The sequence below is a fragment of the Anastrepha ludens genome, chromosome 6 (genome assembly GCF_028408465.1).
Source record: "Anastrepha ludens isolate Willacy chromosome 6, idAnaLude1.1, whole genome shotgun sequence".
NCBI classification, from domain to species: domain Eukaryota; kingdom Metazoa; phylum Arthropoda; class Insecta; order Diptera; family Tephritidae; genus Anastrepha; species Anastrepha ludens.
Window position 1 is genome coordinate 10,072,293 of NC_071502.1, and position 22,586 is coordinate 10,094,878.

General features: G+C 38.2%; 1 protein-coding gene across 2 annotated transcripts in view; it reads right to left on the reverse strand.

Annotated features, from left to right (window-relative positions):
• Positions 1–4,075, reverse strand: part of LOC128867624 (uncharacterized) — a 28,370-nt gene extending 24,295 nt beyond the window's left edge. For both annotated transcript variants that reach the window (XM_054109035.1, XM_054109034.1), the window contains exon 1: positions 1,232–4,075. In XM_054109035.1, the coding sequence (XP_053965010.1) occupies positions 1,232–2,754 (1,523 nt within the window). In that variant the 5' untranslated portion in view covers positions 2,755–4,075. The remainder of the gene's footprint in view (positions 1–1,231) is intronic.
• Positions 4,076–22,586: the final 18,511 nt, after the last annotated feature.

A 22,586-nucleotide genomic window follows, 5' to 3' on the forward strand; every position in this document is an offset into this window, starting at 1 on the left:
CTCCAAATGTATTTTTGCCATGAAAAAGCTCCTCATAAAAAATATCTGCCATTCGGAGTCGGCTTACTGGTGGAGCTCCCTCCACTAGGAGGTCAAAGCTGATAACACACCAATCCCGGCAGAAAGCAACCCTAAAATTTTGAAAGTCACCTTCGACAGTTTGTTCTCCGTTTCTGCAAACACAACCGAAATTATTACTAAAGTCCAAAACCGCAATTCTTTGCCGTCAGCACTTGGGTCAAAGGTAAAGAAATGTTACTGGCAATATTTAAAGCAATTGATGGCCGGTTCTGAATCATGCTACGCCTGTCAGGTCACCTGGCACTAGTGATACGCAGTGGACAAAGCTTCAGACATGTCAAAACACTGCAATCAGTACACCCACGAGATGCCTTCTGAAGACCCTTCTACAACACGTACACAATGATACCTCAATACTTCCCGTCAGGGAGTACAATAAAATGCTCAGTAAGCAGTTTCTGCTTGGATGCTGCCGAAGGTTCACCCCTGCAGACACTTTCTAGAACCTAAGCCTCCTCCCAGGTACGTCAGGAGGCATTTCTTTAACTATTTTGACGAGATCCAGGATAGAACGAAGTTACAACTACTGGACCGTACAATAAACAGACGGACGCTAATTGGCAGTCATTGGGAGACACTTACCACCTTCCACTACCTATTGCAGGTGAAGAGCTTCAGCTACCCCGAGAGACCCGCGTAACTTCGTCCCAACTGTTTTCTGCATACTGTAGCAGACTACCATATAGTCCTACCTATCCAGAACCGACCCAACATACGTCCAGCATGTCAAGACACACCGCACGACACTAACCACCTTTTCACTTGCCCTATCAAACCTAATCACCCAGCACCCATCTCCCTCTGGACCCAACCTGTCGAAACAGCACATTTCCTGGACTTACCGATGAGTTAGACGAAGACGGCCGGTAACAGGACTGACAGGGTTCAGTAAGCTGCTACAACAACAACAACAATCTATCCACTTCGAACTGCGTAGTGTATTATATTCTATCATTCTGGTTTTTATGCATAACAACAGGCTTGTTCTGAATATCGAATATATTAAACAAAAATTAGATAAAACAACTACACTTAAGGACTGACAACTGCCTGATGCGTTCAAATAAAGATTTCTGGCGTTAGTGAAAGTGAAACGGTGTACGAGGTGTGTTCGAAAAGTAAAAACCTTTTGGAATTATTCAGTACTTGCCTAAAAGCCACGCTATCGCTAAAGTAGACGCCATTCCCGGTGCCACTCGGGCCTGTCGTCCCAATATTATCGTTCACCGGAAAGACAACTCGTGGGCTGCGCGACGATTTGAAAGGGAAGAAGCGACTTTTCCTCGAACTCTGATAATCCAGTGGTCCATTGGGCCCAATATACTCGTTGAAAGCTTTCTGCGGTACATATGGCCGTGGCGGACTTGTTCTAAATTCAGTATCACCAAAGAATAAACCGCGTTGTGGGCGCTGCGGCAAAGCTGTTATCGGCCCGTTTACATCACCAAATTTGGTAACTTCCTCACGAAACAGCTTCCCCGAAGCGATGGCAGCATTCAGTGTATGCGGTTTGACATTCGTCGATAGTCCGGGAAACTCGAAAGGGTGTGAAATAGGTGTTGCATCAGCGCTCTCGTATAACAACTGCCTCGTATGACGCGTATCTTGATCGTATTGTGTAGGCAACGCCTCCTCGCTGTACGGTGTCTGGAAGGCGGATGTTTCTGCAAATATAGGGTTGTCTTCACGATAGCCTTGCGGATAAAACGGACTTGCCGGTTGTAGACTGTAGCTTGGAAATTTGAAGCCATTGCGACGCGCTGCATCCTCATCTTCATAATCTACCTTGTCCGTTGAAGTGAGCGCGCTACCTGGCGCCGGCGCCGTAACCACATCACTGCGATCCGTGTGCGCATTCATCAACTCATCGCCAAATTCTTGTGCTACTGCAGCCACAGCATGGGCGGGTGGGCCTAAGTAGCCCAGCGAGCTGTTGTTGCGTTTCGGCAACAATGTTGTGCCACTGGCTTGCTTTTGCAGCGGTATGTAAACGTAGTTACGCTGACGTGAACTGCGTGTCGCATTCGCTATGGCAGGAACTGGGGAAGAGGCGGCAGCAGTGGCATCAGCACCGGGCACCACTTGCTTGGGTATTGTAATTGGCACGGTGCCACCAACACCATTGCTAGAGCTGCTGGAGAGTTCAATTCCAGGCGCCGGTATTATCTCGACAGTGGTAACGACATCCGAGCGACGCTGCGCAGGCGAATGCATCTGCTGAGCTGGTTGAAGCTGTTGGGAATTCTGTATCGGATTTTGTGGCTGTTGCGCAATCGTTGCAATGGCACGCCCACTACGATAGGCGCCAAAAGATTGCACTATAGTGCCATCGGTGCGGCGATGCCAATTCGAAAAAGGCGCTACATCCACCTTGCTGAAAGTCTCAAAAGGTGCGTAAAGGTTGCGCGCGGTACGTTGATTGTCTGTGGCGGGCGCCGTAGTACCCGGCAGTGTTGCGGGCAGCCATGACGCTTTGCTCAACTGTTGACTATACGCAGTTGTATATGCGGGGCTAGCGCGCGCTTGTCGCGTTGACTGTATCACTTGTGTTTCGGTTTCCGGCGCTGATGCGGATGCATTCGTAAGCGCTGGTGGCCGTTCAATGGCTTGAGCACATAGCAGAAAACTGACAACAATTGTGGTTAAGAGGCTCCATGTGGCGGTTGCTAACATCTTACATTGAGCGCAGCACGTGTAGGGCGTGGCTTTTTGAGATGACTAAAGGGCAGGTACTGTAGGTGGCGAAGGTGCGCGCTGGAATGCTGTGGACTAATGTTTGTATTGCGACTGCTATTTAATAGGTGGGTTAAATGGGCTTGGGCAAATCGCGGAACACTATGGTTGAAGGTTTGCACAAGTAAATGTAGTTGGCAATTTTTCTGTGACCGCCACGGTAAATGTTGTACTGGAATTGTCAATTTGAAACGTTGTTGCTGCCACTACTTCTGTTGTCACTGCTGGGCCAACAGATAAGTCTCGCATTCCTCGGTGATTAGTTGTGCTGCTGATGTTTGGGCGGTTCAGAGTGGGAATCTGCGCGCACCATTAAACGGAGGTTGATAACCTCCAAATCGTTTTGGCAAAAGCAGAGCGCAATCAAGTCGTAACCACTTCTCGCTGTTGTACACGCTTTGGTTCCTGCCCCAACTTCCTGTTTGCGTGCCACTCAAATGTTTTGGCGTGGTGTGTTGTGGTGTGGCTTGGCGCGGCCGTCGCCTTCTCTATGGTTATGCTTCGCTAATTGAACGGAACTTGCCGCTTGCGCTTGAACTTGCAAACACCAAACTCGTGCTGCCGCAAATGTTGCGTATGCGTGTGTGCAACAAATATTGTATTAAAGACACAAGCACAGCAGCAATCGATTCGAAGTGGCCAAGGTTGTTACGGCGCGTGCGTTGTGTGGCGGTGGTGGCGCGGCGCGGCGCGGTCGTTGCACTCCACGTTAGGCAATTGACGATTATTGTTGAAAATATTTATTTGTACGTTACGTGTGTGCACACGCTTGAACTAATTCGTTTCGGAATCGCCGCGCTGTTGTCGGGGCTGTGTACCTGTTGCGGATATCTCGTGCAGCTGGTTTGTGTTGCGCGTCGTTGTTATTGCAGCTAATACAGCAATTTAAGGAAAACACAAACAAGCAGTATATATATGTATGTATGTGTGCGTATATATCTGTGTGTGTGTGGCGCTTTAAATGTTTAATATGGTAGTTGTAATATTTCTCTCTTAATGCGGTAGATATGTTTTGAAGTTGTAATTGCAGTTGCTGCTGCTGCTGCTGCTGTTGCCGCTATTTTACGACCACAATGCGGTTGTTGGTCTCTGCGAGCCAATTTCTTTTTTGTTTCAAGCTGTATTACTTTAAAACGCTCCTCTTTTTCAGCGTTCGCGTCTAGTTGCTGCAACTTAAGCTGGCGCTAGCGTGAGGGGATGGCGCAAATTATCTGTTGCATATGTGGCACTTAGTGGTGCATATGTAGGCGCACAATTTTCGTTTGTGTTGCTTGTTTTTGGTTTTTAAGTTTTTTTTGTTTTTTGGTAGGAGTTTTTATTATTGCCACAATTGATTGGTGCTCATGTTTCGCGGGTTTTCCAAAATCCAAAAAAACGAGACCAAAAAAAATATACAAACAAAAAACAGCTTTAGGTAAATTGACGTCAAACTGGTGACTAGCGTGCCTCAAACGAATGCAGTGCCCAACTCTCGCATGCTGAGTAGCTAAAAACGCTTAAACATCAATGATTTGCCGCTGCCTCGTGTGAATGTTTTTTGTGTTGTTGGTGGTCACAACTATGCGGTAGCTAAAGCAGCAATTGCAAAGGCAGTACGGGCATTTGTTGTTGCTGGTGGCGTTTAATAGCTGTTTGTCGGCTTAGCGAAAAGTGTTTCCTTAAATGTGCAATCTGTAATGGAAAAAAATTTTAAATAAATTTTTATGAGTAAATTTTGAATAGTTGGTAAAAATTTGGGTAGTAAATAATTAGCGAAAGTGTATAAAATTTGTCGATATATTCATAAAATCAGCGCAGAGCAATATTTGCATGCAGTTACAGTAAAATAATTTCTTACGAGGGTTGTTGTTTAAGTTTTGGGATATGGCAATGTAAGTTTAAAATAGCAGATCTAAAATTTCCCTATATTTTTGTGATATTTGCATAGAATTACGAAAGTATAGTTTCTTACGAGGGGTGTTGTTTAAGTTTAGAGATATTTCAATATCAGTGTAAAATTACAGGTCTAATATTTTCACATAATTACATGCAGTTACTGTATAATAATCTCTTACGGGGGGTGTGGTTTAAGTTTTGAGACATGGACGAATGCCAGACAGAATGACAGATCTAACGTTTCCCCATAATTTTTCCATATTTGCATGCAGTTACAGTAAAATAATTTCTTACGAGGGTTGTTGTTTAAGTTTTGAGATGTGGCAGTATCAGTGTAAAATTACAGATCTAATAGTTTTGCCATATTTGCATGCACTTACATTAAAATAATTTCTTACGAGGGTTGTTGCTTAAGTTTTGAGATATGACAACACCAGTGTAAAATAGCAGATCTAACATTTTCCAATAATTTTTCGATATTTGCATGCAGTTACAGTAAAATAATTTCCTACGAGGGTTGTTGTTTAAGTTTTGAGATATGGTAACACCAGTGAAAAATGGCAGATCTAACATTTTCCCATATTTTTGACGTATTTGCATACAGTTACAGTAAAATAATTTCTTACGAGGGTTGTGGTTTAAGTTTTGAGATGTTTCAGTATCAGTGAAAAACAACAGATCTAACATTTTTCCATATTTTTGCCATATTTGCATGCAGTTACAGTAAAATAATTTCTTACGAGGGTTGTTGTAAAAATTTTGAGACATGCAACACCAGTGTTAAATAGCAGATCTAACATTTTCCCACAATTTTTCCATATTTGCAAGCAGTTACAGCAAAATATTTTCCTACGAGGGTTGTTGTTTAAGTTTTGATATATGGCAACACGAGTGTAAAATGACAATGCAATTTCCTGCAATGCCACTGTGCTCTGGAACCCATATAAGCTTTATTGCGTGATATTCAGAAACCAAGTTTCTCCAACCAAAGGGCCTTAATTCCTCCCTAAAAGGTATTACAAAGCGAAATTCAGTCGGCAATGTATGACTAATGGTGAAAGTGTCACTCGAAGGAACGATGTGCAGCCACGAAAATTGAGCAAATCCAGTGAATGGATTTTATATTTTATAATGCAAATAAATGCTTCAGTTTTAAATCTATGCGAAGTAGCTTGCAACAGACTATGATTACTACGGAGAAAATATATGAACTCTGACTGAAAAGAAATGCTAGCACTAAGTGATGTGGAAAGAAGAATACTATAACCGAAATAGGGACTACCGATGAATTGGATGTGTAACGCCACAGCAAATACTCTCTAAGACTGTGGCAAATTTACCACTTTGACAGACTTAAAAATTGGATGCAGGTAGCTAATGTGCTGATAATTGTTTAGTTGGGAAGCAAACACTTCTTCAACCGGATGTCACATACAAATTTTGCTTATTTACCATCTCTTTCAGTATTTTATTATATCCAACTGCTTTGCTTGATGTGGAAGCTTTATTACTCCTACAAATTATTGTTACAGGAGAAAATAAACATTTACGATTGCAACGGATTTTATATACAAAGCTAATTTTGTTAATGGCCAAGTTGGTCATTTACTGCAGGTGCCGTGATGTTTATTAACAACTAAAAAATTAGAAAAATAAGCAAAAGTCATTAAATTGCCAGTGGCCATCAGCTCCACTAATTCCTTAATTGCAAGCAAACGTTTGCTGAACCGGCCAAGCAAATGACTGCTGCCATTGCTGTGGCTGCCGTTGCTGCCAGGCAGCAACTCATTTCTTGATTCAGTCATGCGTATGCGTTGAGTGGCCGTAGTTGGTAAGTTGTACATACATACACTAGTATACTGCGTGCATAAGTATATGGAGCCGGGAGAAATAACAATTATTTTGAACACAGGCTCGACAACTTCATTGCCAATGGCATATAATCCCTTGAAAATGTGAAATGAAATGTCAAATATGTAAAAAACCAAATCTAAACTATGAACTTTAATGCAGTGCCATTAATATGACTTATTTTTTATTTGAAAAAAAAAAAGTAATAATAATAATAGTCATGACATTATCAGGTAATCTTCTGGCATTAGGTTTAAAATTTTATTGTAAAAAATGTGCAGATAATACAGATACAGATACAGAATGCTCACTCAAACATTAATAAACTCTCCCAGAAAAATCAAACTGAAGTGGACTGGATAAATAAAATTTATTTTTTGTTATAAATAAAATTTGTTTTTAAATAAATGCAATTTATAATAAATAAAATTAGCATTTTTATAATAAAAAAATTGTAAAGTTGTTGCGGTAGTTTTTTCCAGAAGTTTTTATTAACAAAAAGGTTGTTTTTTTAAGATATTTATCTTCGGTTCAGTGTGACATTTTTGAAATTTATTTTCTTATGTTTTTTTTATTTTTTATATGTGTTTTTATTTTGGATAAAAAATACTTAAAAAAAATGGTGTGGAAATCAAATTTTTAGAAGTTTTTGGGAAAAAGTTTTTTTCTGTTAAATTTTTTTTAGTTGCTAGTGTTGTTTTTTAAGAACAAAAGAAAAACAACCAAAAAATGTTTAATTTTAATTAAGAAGTTCTTCTTCTTCTTAGCATCACAGTCCTTGGAGAACCATTGCTGCATTCACAACCTCTAACAAATTACAAGTGAAATATTTTTGGTGCAGCTTGACATTTCAATCAATCAAAATAATTTTGTTTGTTTTTAGTAGTTTTGTATAAAATATATTTAAAAAAAATTTTTTTGAGAAAAAATTTATTTTTATTAAAAAAAAGTTATTAAAAAAAATTATTAAAAACAAAATTAAAATTTTTTTTGTAATTTAAAATTAATTTTTAAAACAATTTTGATTAAAAAAAAGTTTTTTTAAGTGAAATACCTTCGGTTCAGTTTGACATTTTTTAAATTTGTTTTCCCTATCTTTTTAAGTTCTTTAAGTTTTTAGTTGTTTTGGATAAAATATACTTTTTAAAAAACTTTTTTTGAAAAAAAAATGTATTTTTCTGTTCAAAATTTATTAGTTGCTGAGATTGTTTTTCAAACAAAATAATTAACCAGAAAGCTTTTCCAAAAATTTTGGTTAAAACGATTTTTTTTTAGTTTCAAAAAGTTACATATTACAAGAGTTCAGTCTGACAATTTTAAAATTTATTGTTCTAATTTTTTAAGTTCTTTTGAATAAAATTTACTTGAAAAGAATAGGGTGGAAGACAAATTTTTAAAATAAAAAAAAACAATTTTTTTTTCATTAAAAAATAATGAAAAAGCTTTTTATTCTATTGTTTTTCAAAAAACAAAAAATTTTTACAAAGGTCTATTTGGAAAAATTCCAAAGTTAACACACAGTTTTTTGGAAAATAAATTAATTTTTTTGTTCAAATCTTATTAATTGCTCAAAAAAAAATTAAAAAAAAAATTTTTCCATAAGTTTTTTTTTTAATTTTAAAAAGGGAAATATCTTCGGTTCAGTTTGACATTTATTAAATTTATTTCCTTTATCTTTTTAAGTTTTTAGTTGTTTTGGATAAAATATACCTTTTTCAAAATTTGTTTTTGGAAAAATAATTCTTTTTTGTTCAAAATTTGATAGTTGCTGTGGTTGTTTTTCAAAAAAAAAATTTAATTAACCAACAAAATTTTACCAAAACTTTACAAGAATGTTTTACTTTTCAATTTTGAAAATTTTATTGTAAAACGGTTCAGTGTGCCGTTTTTAAAATTTCTTATTTTGTTTATGTTTTTTTTGAAACAAAAATACTTAAAAAAAATTTTATGGAAAACAAAGTTTTAAAAATAACTTTTTTTTATTACAGTTTTTTTAGTTGCTGTGGTTGTTTTTGAAACAAAAATTGCAATGCATAATTATAAAAAACAATGCATAATTATAAAAAATATTTAAAAAAAAAAATATAATAATTAAATTATATAAAAGTTAAAAAATTTTTTTTTTCCTTACAAAATTATAAAAAGTTAAAAAAACAAAATTTTTTAATTATAAAATTATATAAAGTTCCAAGAAAAAATTTTTTTTACAAAATTATTTTTGGAAAAAATTAAAAAATTAATACAAACTTTTTTGGAAAACAAATTTAGTTTTTGTTCAAAGCTTATTAAGTGCTATGGTTATTTTCTGAAAAACGAAAAAAAAAATTAAAATAAAAAAAAAATTTTTTTTCCATAATTTTTTTTTGAAATTTAAAAAAGTGAAATATCTTTGGTTAAGTTTGACATTTGTAAATCTATTTTTTATGATTTCTTTTTTTTTTTTGATAAAATAAACTTAAAAAATTTTTTTTTTTTTAACTAATTTATTTATTGTTGACATTTTTTTAGTTGTTGGGGTTATTATATTATTAAAAATTAGTTCCAAAAATTTTGATTAAGGAAAAGCGTATTTGTTTTTAAACTAGTGAAATATCTTCGGTTCAGTTGAAATTTTATAAAATCTTTGTTTCTATTTTTTGGTATTTTTTTAGTTATATTTGTTTGTTGTAATTTTTTTAGTTGTTATTATTCAAAAAACAAACAAAAAAATGGTATATAAGTTAAAAAGTTTAAAAAAAAATTTGTAAAAGTATATTAAAAAAAAAATTATTGTAAATAAAAAGTATAAAATATGTGAGAAGGAGTGAAGATAATTCACTTTAAGGAACCCTACACCAAAACTTTCATTATTAAGCAAATCACAAAATTATTTATATATTTTCCATTTACTTTTGTTTTTACTTTTCCAGTTTACTTCTTATCGTAGTCAGGCCTACAAATAAATCAATTTTCAGAAACAATAACGACCACGCCCAAAATACTTAGATCACTTGACATGTCCAAACTGGCATAAAAGTTATTATTGGACTCTTCTTGTAAAGCAGCAAAAAAGCAACTTAAAACAAAAAGAAGAAATTGAGGGGAAATTAATAAAAATCTTAACAAAAGAATAACAAAATTAAGGAAATTAATAAAATTTAAAGAATTTCTTAAGAAATTTTGCGGCCTATACCCAATATTTTTACATTAACTTTCAATTTTCGCCTCAAAAGTTGTTTACTCTTTGGTTAAATTCCAATTGTGATCGAGCATTTAAGCGAGAGCCAATATTAAGTGAAAACAAATTATTATGCAATAAATACTCAGGCAAAGGAGATCCACATCGAGGTGTTAATAAGTGTTGGCGCACGGCTTCCTCCTTCGTGTCCATTATTTACTCCGGCAATTTTTCACAGCATCCATAATTCAACTGACTAAATTTTTTGCAAATACGGCACGAAACAGCAGAGACGCGCAGCAGACAAGTTCAAGCGCAAAACGGCAAGTTTGTAGCTGAAACTTTTCACGAAGGCAATCAAGTAAGTCACTAAGCGTAAATGAATTTGTTAACGATTTTTTTTTTTTTTGTGTTTTAGCGAAAAAAGACAATAAAGGAGTAGTTGATCTTTGGTTGTCGTGTTTTACTGCCTTCTTTTTTGTCTTTAATATTTTGTATTTTTTTTTTTTTTGGTTGCACTTACTATTCAACTGTGCCGACACGAATTTGAACTTCACACTCCCGCAACGGAAGACATTACTCAATTGCATTCGCAAGTAAATATGTGTGTATGTGTGGCTGTACAATTGCGCGCTGTAGTTGATTCTCCTCGCTTTGTTCCCTTTATGCCGCCAATGTTTACCTTTCTTTTTATTTGCCTGCATGCGCTTTCTGTGTGCTTTTCATTTCCATTGCATTACCTAATCGCGAGTGTGGTGAACTCGAAAATGAAAGTGGAAACATACCAACATTCGCAATAGTACAGTTAAAATAACAGTTAGAGCCAAAACAAGCATCATCGTTGTTGCTTTGTTGTTGCGTGTTTTTCACATGTTTTTTTGTTCAAATTGTTTTTGGTTTTTTTACTTTGCATTACAGCCTGTGTTTGTGCTCATATCTGCATGCACTAACGGCGGAATGAATGCAATTGACCAGAAACTTTGGGTTTTGGTGGAAAAAGTTAGAGTATTCACAATTTGTGTAGAAGTGATGAATTGTTGCTATGCTTCTTTCTATAATTTTGTGTACTTTCAGATTTTTTATTTTTTTTTGGAATATTTAGTTAAATAGCACATATGGTATAAGGATGTCACTTCCGAAATCTTGGGACCCCTTTTTTTAGTTCCGAAAATCCTCTGATTAGTCTATTTAAATCCCGGGCTAACACTTTTTTCAAAATAAATCAATTTAGTAAACGCCTAAATTCGTGATTGAGCAGAGTTCCGAAATATAACTCTTACAATAAAAAGTTGTAAAAGCCCCATTACGATCCCCAAATAAGAGAGCGTTGCCTTTTAAAAATTACCAAAAAATGTAAGAAAGAAAAAAAATTACCACAAAAAATTTCTCGAAAAAAAAGTATAAAAATGTTAAAAAAACCGGTCATCGGCATCTCCCTGGCAGTTGTTAAAGAGGAACAGTTGCTAAAGAGGAACAAATTATTTCACAGGAAAGCGCAGAAAAGATGGAGCTCCACATCTTCATGTGCTATTTCGAAAACCCTTTGGCCCCAATACGATATACGAAGGGCGCAGAAAGTTCTTTCGACTCCTCGCCATTCAATTTCCAAACTCGTAGCTGTGCTTACCGGTCACTGGACGATCGGCACACACGCGGAAGAGCAAGGCTTACCATTTAACCCCCGTTGCAGAAGCTGTGGGGACCTTTGAGAGAAGGAGACTGTAGAGCATTTTCTCTGTAAATGTCCGGGCTTGGCAGCTAGACGAATAAGGTCACTGGGCGCACCCTTCTTCGACAGCCTGGGGCAGCGCACGAACCTAAATCAAATCAACCTTCTCTATTAGCAACATCTCCAACAGCTCTGGCTGTCTGCCGAATCTGCTTTTGGAGGTCTCATAATGGTATCAAAACGGCGCTTTATTGCTACTTGAGGAGTGCCAGACCGGCACTTCAACCATTTCACCAACCTACCTAAAAACAACTAAAAATCTTTCATCAAAAAAATCTATGCCAAAATTTTTGACATTAGATTAATCTCAAAATTATTAAACTGCTTTCAAAATGTTTTCCACCACGTTTTTTGCTACTATCTTTTTTGTGCATTATTTGTTCTAGTATTAGATCAACTTTTCATTATCAGTTTTAATCTTTGAACAGAAATACCAGTAAAATTCTTTTCCTCTTTCCACTGTTTTGACAGGCTCTTGCATTCAGTAGATCCCCCACCAGCGTCCTCACAGGTATTATAGCAGGTCACTGCACTATTGGTAGGGTGCTAGTAGAATGGGTGTACCGCACAATGACTTCTGCTGGAGTTATGGATATGCAGAAGAAATTGAGTTGGTACATCGCTTCCTCTGTGAATGCCCTGCCCTTCAAGGAAGCCGTGCCAAATACCTTGGCGATTGTTTTTTTGAAGAACTGGGAAATAAGAAAAATATCTCACTGCCCTTAAATGATCTTAGTGGTTTAAGCAACTTAGCGTTATCGTGTGTCTTGTCTTCAACAAGCAGCCTGACTAAACTAACAAAAATTAGATGTGCGATAGTGTGAGTGGTTGATGTTTTTCCTTGAATGGCTTGGTGGGGTTTACTTTGCGTCTAATTGGAGGAAGAAAGAGAGACCGACCAAGAAAGAGATGGCTGGTTGATGTAGAAGCAGACTTAAACGCGATGAACGTTCGTAATTGGGGAAATGAGGCAAGAGGGAGTCTGAATTGGAGGAGGATTGCTGATGAAGCTATGGTCCACCACAGACTGTAACGCTAAGATAGAGAGAGAGAGAAATTGGTGGGGTTGCTATTGCAAATTAGATTTTTTAGGCAATTTGAGAGCCTATGAAATTGACCTATAAATTTACAAAGCGAGTTGTCGAACTATAATAATCCTTTTTTATTGAGAGATGTCTAAAATTGCCTTCTTTTACTACTGGCAGTGTTCAGACGTGAATAAAAGCCTGATGAGAAATAGTCGAGATTGAGTTAGACTAATGATGTGAAAGTGTTTGATGCGCTTAATTGCCGTTTAACACTTTTTCAATCTAATCAGTTGCTCGGAAACTCGGAATGGTTTGGAGTTTTTAGTTGCTAGTAGTTTTACTACTGAAAAACGCTCTCGCTGCTATTGGTAACACCCCGTTTCTCGTGTGCAGCAATGCACACTTTTAATTAATTATTTTATAAGCCTGCTTATAATAGCTTATATGTTTGCTATCGAGTGTGGTAATAGATGATTAACATGACTCCCTAAATATTTATAAAATTTGCTATTTAACTCACATATTCCCCTCTGCCAAGTGCAAGTGAGCCACGTGCCATTAATATAAGGCTGACAACAGACTGGGCGATATGAGCGATGCGAGTGAAAAGCGATAGTATTTAATGGGATTTAAATCGTCAGAATTTGGAATTTCATTGAAGAATTTTTATTTATTTACTGTCACACTTGCCTTGAGGACGAAATTTATCGAAGTATTCTGCATTTAGTGTGGCGTATGTGAATACAAAAAAAATTTTGTATAATTTATCCTTCCATTCAATAAAATGTTTCCTTAAAAATAAAAGCCTAGGTTAGGTTTTGAGTTATGTTTGGCAGCCACATCGAATATAAAGACAGCGATGCCACTTAGACCACGAAATGGGTCCGTTGTGAGACTATTTCATTTCGAATATTTTATTTATTTAAAAACTTAAACGATTAATAAGTTTATCTAATAATTAATTGTTACGATTTGCTTCAATTCTTTAAAGAGAATATGACTAAAGACAAAGAGAAAGAGAAACTAGTTAGTAGTTTTTTTCGTATTGTGAAGTTATCCTAAAGAGTGTAACGAATATTTTTTTTTTTCGTCGCGAAGCACTTAGATTAGACTTAGATTAGATTTGTGGGTGGTTGAACGAGTCCAAGTACTCAGTCAGTAGACCATTGTACTACACCCGGGTAGGTATCAGTAGAAAGAATTAAGATAGGAAAGATAAAAAGTGGATGGTAAGCACTTGCTTAGAAAGAAGTTTGCCTGTACTATGTAGTAGGTTATGTTGGGTTAGGTTAAATGGCTGCCTGAGCTTAGGGCTCACTTAGAAAAATATTCAAAACTTGTGCGTTGTGATGCCATACAGGGGAAAGGAGAAAGGAGAAGGGAAGGAGCCTAAGGATTAGAGAATGATGACAATGCACTTATGACGACGCCGACCGTGGCTGATTTACGTGCGCAATTAGCCGCAACAAGCTGCTGATAAACTTCACCAGATATGTGATATTTAAACCAGCTTAGCGAAAAAATGAGAGCCCAGATGCCAAAATTTTTGACAGACGAGAGCAGGGCAGCTGGGACGAAGGTGTTGAGATGATTCCATCTCGTCCTCAAGGCAGCGTCTGCAGAACGGACTTGAGGCGACAATCCCAAGTCTCACCGCATGGACACCTAACGAACAATGTCCGGTAAGAATACCCACCAAATTCGAGAGCTGGGCTAGGTAAGGTTAGCTTAGCTTAGGTTGGTATGGTGGTCCAGGGAGTGAGCACACTTGGACGAAGAAGGATTCGTCCTTTGTGACACCATTGTGAAGGAAGTGAGGTGAAGGGAAGGACCGATGAGGTGCAGGGAGAGGGCGGGGAAAGGTGGTGATGGAATGGTTAAGAGCGTGCGGATTATGAACGATGACTATGTTTGCGTCAACCGCTTTGTGCTGCTGATGAAACTCATCAGATTTTTAATGTCAGCGCCAGCTATATCAGCAGGCGTGGCAAAGAAGTAAGAGCCAAGATGCCTGAATCTTAGCCCCGCCAGAGCAGGGCAACTAAGGAGAAGGTGCTAAGACTCGAGGTGATTCCAAGTCTCACAGCATGCATTCCTCGCGCATTGTGTCCTGTGAGAAAACCCACTAGATTGGAGAGCTGATATTTTGTCAGCCTCGGAAGCTCGCCCGAGCGCCTTCGGTCTACACGTGGCCAGAAGGATTTCGCGACTTTACTCGTTTGTGTATTTGCCCAGCGCTCGATGAGTTGGCGCAGGTAGTCAGGGGGATCCCAATTTTCTCCCTCCGCGGGAAAATCACCTCACATGTCCCTTGTCTGGCCAGCTCATCCGCCAGCTTCCCGCAATGTCGCTGTGACCAGGAACGCAGATGAGGCTTATGTCAAAGAATTCGGACGCAGTCGAAATTGAGGGCAAGCATTCCTTGACCAATTCCGAATGCACCGTCATAGACCCGAGGGCCCTTATTGCCGCTTGGCTGTCGGAGTAAATATTTACTTTCTTGACCGTTAGTACGCATTTGAGCAGCCAATCAGCTGCCTCCTTGATTGCGGCTACCTCTGCCTGGAACACACTGCAGTGGTCCGGTAACCTGAATTTTAGTTTGATGGGGAGCCCTTCGCAAAAGACTCCTCCGCCAACCTTTCCTTCCAACTTCGATCCATCCGTGAACAAGTTCACCAGGCCCTGCCCTCAAGTGTAGCCCTCCGCCCACTCTTCCCTTGACGGGATGTGAGTGGAGAAAGTTCCGGTTGGACTAAACGAGGGTATACACTGGTCTGTTGACAGAGGGATGAACTCAAAGTTTCTAAGAATGCTTGAGTGCCCATAAGTGAGGTTGAGCTTATAGCTCCAGCCCCTCAGTCTGATTGCGGTACGTGTAGCAGCAATTCTGCCTGCGATAACTACGGGTACCACATTTAACATTGCGTTGAGCGCCAGAGTAGGAGTCGTTCGAAGAGCCCCACTGATTCCAATGAGTGCCGACCTCTAAACTCTTTCCAGCTTCTTCACCAATGTCGTCTTCTCTAATGAGTTCCACCAGACTATGACTCCATATAACAAGATAGGCTTTACAATAGTGTTATATAGCCCGAAAACAACTTTAGGCGAGAGGCCCCATCTTTTGCCAATTGCGCCCTTGCACCCATACAAGGCGATTGTTACCTTCCTCACCCTTTCCTCAATATTGGGCTTCCATGTAAGCTTGCTGTCAAGGATAATACCTAGGTACTTCACCTTATCAGAAAGCATCAGAGGAGCGCCCCCTAGTGAGGGATGTTGAGCTGGGCTAACAAAGCAGACTTATGAGTTCTCGCGAGCGCCCCTGATCGACCCGTGGCCAGAAGGTTCTCGCGACCTTGTACGTTTGCGCACAGACATTCCCCGACCAATCTCGAATGCACAAACAACGAGCGCAAGGCCCTAATTGCCGCTTGGCTATCGGCCTTTACTAGTAACTATCACTGCATTTACTCTAGCAATCATGCAGTCCACTCAATGGACACTCAATTGGACACTCCAGGAAGAGTAGCTTTTAACTTAAATAGAAAAAAAATATTGATTGATTTCAATTGCTTTCTATTTATTTATGTACACTGCGCTTGGAAGAAGTACAATTAACATAAGAATTAACTGCATTGAAAACAAAAACCATATGCAGAAATCTATGCTACCGTATAGAGAACCTATGCTGTGATTTGTAGCTCGTTATGGGGCTATGCTATCGTATCGCATACAAGTTGCCCACTCTGTTGTCAGCCTAAGCCTGCGTTGTAAGCCCAGCCTCTCGAAAGTGTTAATGCGTTTCATGATTTTGGCCAATTATTTAGATGTAATGTTGGTGACTTTGTGCGCGCATTCAACGGCGACTCTTTTCGTCTACATTCGTCTATGCGCTGCTTATATTTATTGCCGCCGTATTGTTTCCCATTGTAACATATCTGGGAGTGTAATGCGTCGAGCATGACAATTGGTTTTTCCTGCCCTCTGTTGTACAATTTATGATGCAGAAACAATCGCGCAGCAAAAAGCCAACGAGTCAACAATAGCGAATCACTTGGAAAATAAAAGTAGCGTAAAAAGGCAAAAAAGAAAAGGAGTAGAAAAAGGTTGCAGGCATTTTAACAAAACGTTGGCGGCACGACACGGTGTGAAAAACTACTAGATGGTTGTAGCGACACGCTAGTCAAAGTAAATTCCAGCAAATATGACGACAATATGAAAATTGAGCTGACTTGTCTGCGGCTGGTGCAAGAAAGCGATAATCGGGGAGACTGGGGGACTAGGAACTAGCAACTATGTTGCACGCGGTGCAATGATTGCCCAATTGTTGTGTGGATTTTACGTAACAGTCGGGAATGTGGCGGTGCGCTAAAATTTCAAAGACTTCATTGAGCTGTCTTTAACCCTTTGTAAGTGCGATTCGCAAAATTCGCAATCACTCAATTGCAACGCATTAAAGTGTGTGTTACATTGCAGTGCGATTCAAATTGTATTGCGTGCAGTTTTTGCTCATTTTTTTTGTTTTTTGGTATATGAAAATGCATTGATTGTAAAAAGCAATTCATATAAAAGTAATGAAAAGGAGGAAAAAAGTAAGAATAGTAAAAGAAAAAAAACAAAAAACCTGCCAGCAATAATGCAATCAAAACGCACGCAAAAAGGGGAAAAGAGTGAAAAACTGGGCGAAAATGGTTAAGCGTAAAACAGTAAATAACTTAAAAAACGTATAATTTCTTACTTTGAGACTTTCACTATGCAATAACAAAAAGGCAATAGTGAAACATAAAAGTGCATTGCCGAGAAGTAAACATTTTTAAGGGCCCTAGACCCTCTTACTTGAAATTTACACCCGCTACACACACACACACACACATACTTAAGCGACGTGTGACACCCGCACCTATGAGACGCGGACATGTCAACCTACACACGCATATGAATTTATTGCAATGCATGGGTGTATGTATTTGTCCGCTGCATGGCCAACAATATGCAACAGTTGTATGCACACACATTCACTCATACACGCATAAGCATGCATACATACACATGCACATACTCAAATCAACCTATGCAACATTTGCTGTCGTAATTAAAACAAACAAAAGACATGCCAAGCACAAGCAGCAAACGAGAGGTGACCAACAACAGCTACAAAGGCAAAGCTTCGAAAAGCGAAAGACACAGCTAAATCAGCTACTCAAGTAACAAACTCGTTTCCGGCGTCCTTCGCTCAAGGCCGTATGGGCCGTACGTAAGTGCATACATCCATATGCATGTGTGTGTGTGCATATGTATACGAATATTTATATATGCTCTTGCGATCAGCAACAATAACAACCTTTAGACGTTCAGTGAAGGGGCCATCACGACTGCACAAAGAAATTGTGAAATTTTGTGAAATGTGAGATTTGTTACGTGAGCTGGAGTTTCTACGAATGCTTGAGATATGTTTTTGTGTACAGATGCATTTACACTTTCTTACAAACACTAGTAAATGTATGCCCGTGGGTATGCGAGAAGTTACCTTTCAACGCTCTGCTCGAAATTTCGGGTCTAGAAACGTGCACTATCAAATGAAATGCGCCCTTTTATGAGGTAATAGACCGAGTTGACATGTGGCCTTTTTAGTATTTATAAAATGTTTCATGGTTAACGATGTGAGATGCGTGGTAGAAAAAGTATGAGATGTTGAAGCAAGAAATTACTATTAATAGTTCGTTGGTGGTGTACGAGAGAACTGTGCGCTGAATACAGGGTTGCCCATATTCGACGGACCCATCTGACAATCCTGTATATTTTGACAGAGTCGTCACGTCGCTTAATGACATACCGCGTTGGAAGCGTCAGTCCAAGCAGATTTTTACCATGGAACAGTACACGCCACGCGAGCGCTCCCAAATTGTTGAAATTTTCATTCAACAAAAGAAGTCAATTGTGAAAACTCAAAGTGCGTATAAAAAATTAAATAATGTGAAAAGTGCGCCTTCTAACACCATTAAACACTTTTACGAAAGGTTTTTGACTGGTGATGCGACCAAGGCGATCGGATGAGAATATTGCTCTTGATCGCCGTTCTCAGCAGTTGGGCATTGCTCGGACCATTTGACAACGAATTATCCGCATTGATTTGCATTTATTCCCGTATAAGATTCAATTGACGCAAAGATTGTTGCCTGTGGACAAGCCTCGTCGATTGGAATGGGAGTCTTTGGGCCAAAATGGCTGAAGATGTCGAGCAATTTTGGAACAAAATCATCATGTCCGATGAGGCTCATTTCTTATTGAATGGGACGGCAACGGAAAATCCTCACGAAATTCAAGAGGTACCTCTTTACGACGAAAAAGTCACTGTTTGGAGCGGCGTTAGTGCGAAAACGATTATTGGGCCGTTTTTCTTCGAAAATGAAGATGGTCAAGCTGTTACCGTCAATCAGGAGCGTTATCGCGATGTGATAACCAGTTTTGTGATGCCAATTATTCGTCGAAAGCGTATGAGGCAGTTCTGGTTTCAACAAGACGGCGCTCCACCACGCACAGCTCGCACCACAATAGATTTTTTGAAGCAATTGTTTCCTCGTCGTTTGATGTCGAAAAATGGCGATTTTGACTGGCCACCGCGTTCGCCCGATTTAACGCCACCTGACTTCTTCTTGTGGCGATATTTAAAATCAAAGGTTTATATTAATTAGCCAAAGACCATAGAAGAGCTGAAGAACAACATCCGTGGGGAAATAGCGGCTCTTCCAGCCGAAATGATAGCTAAAACTATGGAAAATGCTGCGAAACGGGCACAATTCGCCATACAGGCTCAAGGCGGCCATTTGAGAGATATCATATTCAAAAAGCGATGCCAACAAATCTACTTGAACCAAATAAAATGACTATTATCGTCAACATCAAAAAAATTTATTTAAAAAAAACACATGCGCCCGTCGAATATGGGCCACCCAGTACAGCCCGCAATAAAACGATAGCACCGCCACATTTTGACCAGTTTTGAATGTTTATTATTATTTTCCAATAACAGATGTTATTTTGAATTAGTTTGCGCTATCGAGAGATGATTAATGATTTTGTATGGCCGAAATTGGATGGTATTGATTTGAACAACGTTAATTTTCAACAGGATGGCGCTACGTGCCACACAAGCAACGAAACCGAAGAGGTGATCACAATTGGCCACTGAGATCTTGTGATTTAACACCATTTGACTTTTTCTTTGGGGCCACGTGAAAGAGAAGGTCTACGCCAACAGCCCAGGATCAATTAAAGACCTCAAAGATGGGACTCGTGAGACTATCGAGAACATAGGACAGCCACTTTGCAATTCGGATATGGAAAATTTCATCGAAAGGATATTGTCCTGTAGACGTGGTCGTGGTGGTCATTTGCTTGATGTTATTTTCAACTATTAACGGCATACCTTCCTCTTTATAATGAAATAAACACGCGATCATTTATATTACAAAATAGCATTTTTCTTTGAATATCAAAATATAATCTCTTATTGGAAAACCATTTATTAAGTTTTATATAAGCCAAATCAAAAATTACAAAAAGTAAAATTTCTAGAAAAGTTTCTGCTATGCACTTTGATTTTTTATTCAATTTAAGTCTAATAAACTTCAACTGTGAGACTACTAAAAAATAATTTTAATTTCTTATAGTCTTCTAGCTGATGCTGTTATGCACTTTTTCTGTGTATTTTTTGTTTATTTTGCTTTTTCCTTTAATGTTTGTACATTCGCCTTATTGTGCATTCACAGTCAATTCATTCAAAGTTCATTTGCTTTTATTTTCCACTAAAAAAATATTCTTCAATTATCGAAATGATTTTCCACTTTCGATAGCTGGTAATTTTGGGTTCCGTAAAGGGATTATGTGTCTCGACCGCGATTTTTTAGCTGCAAAATCAGTATTGACCCTTGTTTTTTGTATCCCTCTTTTGTCTACATGCAACAACTTCCTATAGGGAAAATATTCATGGCCCTGGCTTAAGCAAATGCGAGTGTAAAGTGTTCGAAATACGCTGCGAAACTGCTGAAAACTGAATTTCATAAAATTTTGAATATTTTGGTATTATTGCCGGCAAAATTTGTGAAGAATAAAGAATTTAATCTAATTTGGACAAATGGGATAAAAATACCACTGTTTGTTCATCCCGGGAAGGGAAAACTTTGAAAAAGATCAAAAATCTGTCAATCGAAAGACATTCACAACGTTTTCAGATACGTCAAGTGGTCCAAGTACTTTAGATTTATCATTTTCTAAAAATTTGTTTATTCGCAGGCTTGAGTATAATGAAAACTAAACTGAGAAAAAAAAACGGTGTGTAGCGTAGTACACATAACAGAAGTGAAACTTTCAAGGCAGACAAAGAAAGAGGGAGAGACCCGAGAGAGAATGAAAAAGAGAGAGAGAGAGGGAAAGAAAGAATATATATCTAAATAAACTCATAACATTTGCAGAGAATACAAATAGACGGTGTAGGTAAGAGCCAGACAAAAACCGTGGGAACAACGCGCACTACTCCGAGCGTTTGCCACCCGCACAAACGCAGCGATTTTAGGACCGCAGCAACGGCACAAATTACCGCAAGTCAATACCAATAAATCCGACGCCGGAATGGATAGCACTTTATAGTACGCACAAGCACTAGCCAGGAAACGGAAATAAGCGCTAAAGAGTAGGCACCAAATAAAAGCCAAACAAATTGGAACCAAAAAACGCCCCAAACAGTAGGCACCAAGGAAGTATAACGCTAAAAAGTAGGCACCAAAAATATATTTCCTACAAGTTTGCACCAACAAAGTAGGCAGGTTATTTCTCAGTAGAAATTAGCAGCCACAAGGAAAAACTCAGGGAAAATAGCCTAAAGTGTATCTAAGATATAAATAAGGTATAGCTCTCTCTCTCTCATTTTCCTCTCCGTTATATCTTTTTTCTCTCTCGCGGAACGAAAATGCCCAAAACGTTGCATGGCCTTGAAATTTTACTCTCCATTCCCGCTCGTCTATCGACGCCTAAGAAGTTTCACTTCAAAAAATGTTTTCTGACATTTGTGAAAAGTACACCGTCTCAGATGTTTTCCTTCATTTTTGTCACTAATAGCTGGGGCTATGCTCAGTAGTTCCTGAAAGCTTGACAGTGAGATCCCATTAACTTCTCGAGCTACATTCAAATATGTACGTGCAGCGCACCTTTTTTATACATATTTAATATTTGCTTTTGTTACAATATTTTATATTTGTAGATCCTCTAATAAATTAGCTAATAAGCAGATGATGAAATTTCATAAAGGAATTGCATTTGATTTTAATTGAAAAAAAAAAATCAATCTGAAACCCCACATAAAGCTTTCTAAGTCTACCAAAAAAAGAAAACAGTGCTTATGAAATTTGAAAATGTGCAAAACCCCCCACAAAACAATGTAATATTGGCGAGAGTTTTGAGATCTCTTGCCTATAAGTTGCTCTTACCAAAGTTATTCTTAGCTCCACTCGGAATAGGTCTTTATCTTATATTAGCTAAATAGTCTTCATATTCTGATACTTATTCTCAAACTTAAAATGTCTCGAGACGGCTTGTTACGGTTCGTGCCAAATATGTTTTTACATGGGCTGCTTCACAAGTTTGTAGGTATGAAAATACCAACTTGCATATATCAAATATGATATTTTCAGCGCAAAATTTTATATTTTTTATGCAACTCGTAGTGAGAACGTCTTATCACATGAGTGTCTTCGTTGTTATGTTTGTGCTGGTTTACTTGAAATATTCAACTTGATGAAAATATGAAATTACTTATAAATCGTGTGAGGTTCCCTGCAATGATTTTCTTTGACTTTCGTCGTGTATTGAGCCTTAACCTTTGCACCGATCAACGCACTTTGGTAATCAAGCAACATGGCGAGTCATCGTGTATGATCTTCATGGCTAATATTTTGAAGCCTATAAAACAATTTTCGATTATAAATATTTATTTTTATTAGCTTTTCTTATAACCTAAGTAACAGGCCACAAAAATCGACATCTATAGAATTCGTCAGCCACACTAACCTAGCACAAAGAAGTGGGTCAAGTCAAGGCGGATATTTATTTCAGAGGAAGAACAATCTTCCTTAGT